The following is a 4,659-nucleotide window of genomic DNA, read 5'->3' as shown; positions in this document are numbered from 1 at the left end:
AAAGTTGGAAGAAACATCAATACTTGGTATACTGACACTCCACATAACACTGTTTTTGGAACACATACCCGACTACTGTTTTTGGAATGCATACCCAACTACCCCCATGGTCCTCACTGGATATTTACATTACTATTTTCAGGGTTTGAATATAGGCACAGGGCCTACCACTTTAGTTGGCAAGTAATACTACGTAAAAGAGGAGGTAGTTAGAAGGTATTGTCTAATTTCTCCCAAAACTGACAAGTTGGTTGAGGAATGACTTCTTCTGGCTACATTTTAAAGGTATAAGTCTTGCTTTCGCTATGCTTCCGCTAAAGAATTCTCAAAATCCTTCACCTTACCACATTGCCTTCAAAAGCATCACTGAATATAGACATCATTCAGTAATTCACAAAGTTACTAAAAGGTGAAACATTATTCACATCAACTGAAAGGTGAAAAACAGTGCATAAATGAATGAATGGGCAAACAGAACATAGTACATCCTCATGGTAAAGTACTACAGAGTCTTAAAAAAGGAAGGAACTTCTGACACATGCTTTAACAGGGTGAAACTTGTGAACAATTACGTAAAATAGGTCAGTCATGGAAAAGTCAAATAAGAGATGATTCTACACCTATGAAGTTTATACAGGAGTCACAAGACAGAAATTAGAATAGTGGTTTCCAGCAGCTGGCAGGGGGATATTATGGAGCTTGGGGTATGGAATTGATGAAAAAAGATTTCTAAAGATTGGCTGCACAATTATGTATGTGAATATACTTAAAACCACCAAACTATAAATATAAAGTTGATTCAGATAGTAGATTTTATGTTATGCATATGTTACTAAATTTTTTTTTTTTAATTACTGAGGATACTGGTTGAGTAGAGATGTAAAGAAGCTAAACTTTATTGCTATCCATCATTTACATAACCTTGGAGAGGGTGTTATATCTATTTGGTCTCAGAATTAATCACTCAAATAAGGATACTTTTTTTTTTTAAATAAGGATACTTTTGAGAGAAAAAGGAAGCAGTGTTAAAACTGTGCCCAGGCCACAGGTGAAGGTGGCGACTGTGGTAGACCTATTCAGTGCCACAGACATGAGGGACTAGTGCTTATTCTCACATGTGCTCAAACTTCTGTTTAGTGCTCACATATCATTTTTAATTCAACTTGCTATCAACAAACTGGCAGAAGCTGAAAAAATTAAGAGGCTACTTTTGATAGTAACTTGTACTACTTTTCTCCACCTTCAGAAAAATATCATTTAAAAAGTAAACTTTTAGAAAGTCACCTGAAATGGAGGAAAGGATGGGAAAACTGTATACGAAACATGGAGAGTCAAGATGAGACCCGGATGGGAGAAGACAGAAAAAGGACACAGGCAAGGAGTGAGTAGAAGAATGTTAAGAAGTGTGTATGCTTGACAGGAGACTCATAAGTAGAGTCAAGATACCTAATGTATTTCCTGACACTCACCTAAAACTGTGAGACCGGTGACACCAATGTTCCTGCCCCCTCTATCTGGAAGATTGTTGACCAAACATTGGTAGGTGCCTGTATCTGAGAGCTGTGTGTTATTAATGAAGATAGAGACATTGGTGGCAGGCATGGTGCCTGTGAATCCGACCCTTCCATGGAAACGGGGGGAACCATCAAACATCTGTCCACCCTGATAGAGAATGACCTGCAAAAAGAAGCAAAACAAAGAAATTGGCCCCTGAATCCCCTCTAGCTACATAACAGTTAATTACCTGATAGACAGTAGACTGCACAAAACATTAGAATTTTCTGTATTCTGAAGCACTAGGTAAGGAAACTATATTATTCTAACCAGCATGTAAGGATTTAGAACCCAAGATATATATGGATCATAGATCTAGTGCTGTCATAAAAAGTCAGTAACAACTCCTAAGAGTAGAAATGTTTGTAACGGGAAATTTAACTTATCAAGTGTTTTTAAGTAGTAATAAGTTTACTGAGGCAGAAAAACCTGGTAACAAAGATAAATTATCTCTGGGAATAAAGGTGTAGTCATCACCACAGTTCACTCATTTTCTGAGCATTATTTTCTGTAGTAGGTATAACAAAATTTGGGCCTTTTACCTGCAATTGACACAGACCATTGGTTACTAGGTTTTATTTCCATGTATATATCCTAATTTGGGTTTCTTTAAGACTGACCAGCCTGACTGTATTTACTTTTAAAACTAGTAAAATAAGCCAATAAATCAAATACTACTAGCTAATGTCATCTACCTGTGTCCTTTCCTGTCAAAGTATACTTTGTTTTTTCTGTCTTGTTATTTCCTTTTGACAAAAAGTCCTTTAAAAAGAGGTAACTGGTTAAAAAAAAAAAAGCACAACAGAAAACAACCTTATTTCTCATCTCTGCATTCAGGCATAAAGAACACAATAATTGATGCCAATTACCTACTTTATAAGTACCTGTTTAAAGAACAAGTAAAGACCAAATTAATTGTTCACAACATCACATAAATATACAGTAAACAATAAAGGTGTAGAAAAATGGCAATTAACACATACACACACACACACACACACACACACAAAGAGGTAACTGGTCCCTCCCTGGTGGCGCAGCAGGTTGGAGCACCGAAATGCGGAGCTAAGCCAAGCAGTGGCCGCTTCAGTGCGTATTCAATTCCTACCTCGGAGGTGACCCACATGGTGTGGCAGACCTCTCCTGCTCGCCCACTGCTCCCCTCAGCTGTGTATTTTGTCCATCTGTCTGTTCTGCTCCCCACTCTGTCTCTGGTGAATCCTCTCACCACACGTGTACTTTTGGCTGCACCCACTTATGTATGCATAAATAAATACATCTTAAAAAAAAAAAGAGGATAACTTCTTCTGACAGTTGGCTGATAATGCAGTAGGGTTTAAAACACTGTAGGCATTTACCCGAAGTGTAAATTCTTATTCTAGAAATAAAATATATACTCAAGAAGCTTTCCCACCCCTCTTCTGAAAAGATCAAAATTTTAGAGGTAGCACAGGATGAAACAGAAGTACCTGCTCAGGCTGGTTAGCATTGGAGAGAGGAATGACCATCCAAATGACATTGAGGTTAAGGAGGGCCGCGCTGGTGGTGAAAGTGCAGGGCAGGACTGCTGTCTGACCCCGGGCCACCTGGATACTGCCAGGGCTCTCTGAGACCTCCAAGGCAGCTGCCACACCTTCAGAAGAGGAACAGCGACATTCAGTGCTTACCTTTCCTAATTCTTTCAGAAAAGGTTTGTGTGTTTTATATCATAAATATTGTGAACAGATTGACAATGGCAGTCTTACTAAATAATGACTGATCAGTCACTGAATCAAAATGATAAAATGTCATCTTTTTACCTCTGAGAAACTATAATTGAAAAAATCTTAGAGGCTACTTATACTATTTGCTAAGACATTATTAGACAGCTGGCCAGATTCAAATACAACATGAGAGAGAATTCAATGAACAGGGTTTGAGCAAAACTTGTAATGATAATGACAGATGAGATATAAACCACTTTTTAAAACTACCTTGACATACACACTGTAAAACTAAAGACATATATATATGTATATCTAATAAGATGTATGCAGTGTGTATATATTGAAAACTCTAAAATTCTGAGAAGAGAAATCAAGAGCAGGTAAATAGGCAATGTTCATATACTAGAAGACTCAATAATGTTAAGATGCCAGTTCTCCCTAGTGTTTGTGTGCATGTGTATATATATATATCTATATATATATCTATATATATATATATATTATATTCAGAGCCACTCCAATCAAAATCCAAACAAAACTTCTGTAGATACTGACAGATTAATTCTGACACATCTGGAAAGGCAAAGAAATAAAAATCAAAATAATGAAGCAAACGAAAAAAATTAGAGAATTCACACTACCCAATTTCAAAACTTGCTATAGAGTGTATCAACACAATATGGGAGTAGCTAAAGAGGCCCATAAGGTAAATGACACATACATGTATTTATGGTCAAGTGCTTTTTAACAAAGCACAAGACAATTAAGTGGAAGAAAGAAGTCATCTAAACAAATAAATGTTGGGGTGACTTAATATGAAAAAAAATATTAACTCATGCCCTTACCTTACAGCATACACACAAAAAAACCAATGTAGCATGTATTGTAGACTTAATAGATATAATACATGAAACTTCTATAAATAATCATTGAGAAAAGCTCTGTGACTTTGGTTTAGCCAAAGGTCTTAGATGTGTCACCAGTACCATAAATCTTGCAATAATAAGTTATAATTTACTAAAAGTGAAAAAAGAAAAAACCAACTGTGCTTCAAAAAATTTAACTAAGAAAATAAAAATCCAAGGAACATACTGGGGAAAAATAATTTGTAAAGCTCTTATCTATACAAATAAAGGATCTGTATAGAGGATAAACAAAGAACTAGTTCAACAGTAATAATAAAAAAATACTTACCTGGGTAAAATATATAACAAAACATTTCAACAAGGCCTGATAACCACATGGGAAGGCATCATTATTACTCATTAGAAAGCTGCATGTTAAAACCACAACTGGGCTCTCCCTGGTGGCGCAATGGGTTAAAGCACAGCTAAAGAAGCTAAAGCCACTTCAGCATGAGTTCGATTCTGCCCACCTTGGAGGTGACCCACATGGCGCA

At 36.5% G+C, this 4,659-nt stretch overlaps 1 protein-coding gene across 1 annotated transcript in view; it reads right to left on the bottom strand.

The window, feature by feature from the left end:
• Positions 1-4,659, bottom strand: part of IGSF11 (immunoglobulin superfamily, member 11) — a 95,341-nt gene that overhangs the window by 20,524 nt on the left and 70,158 nt on the right. The window contains exons 2-3 of the mRNA XM_012730484.1: positions 3,024-3,187; positions 1,452-1,677 (exon numbers count right to left, since the gene is read on the bottom strand). Of these exons, the coding sequence (XP_012585938.1) occupies positions 1,452-1,677; positions 3,024-3,187 (390 nt within the window). The remainder of the gene's footprint in view (positions 1-1,451; positions 1,678-3,023; positions 3,188-4,659) is intronic.

Source organism: Condylura cristata, unplaced genomic scaffold (assembly GCF_000260355.1).
Source record: "Condylura cristata isolate star-nosed mole 26May11 unplaced genomic scaffold, ConCri1.0 scaffold00003, whole genome shotgun sequence".
In the NCBI taxonomy this organism is placed as follows: Eukaryota; Metazoa; Chordata; class Mammalia; order Eulipotyphla; family Talpidae; genus Condylura; species Condylura cristata.
The sequence above is the reverse complement of the archived record's forward strand: the minus strand, read 5'-3'. Positions and strand labels throughout refer to the sequence as shown.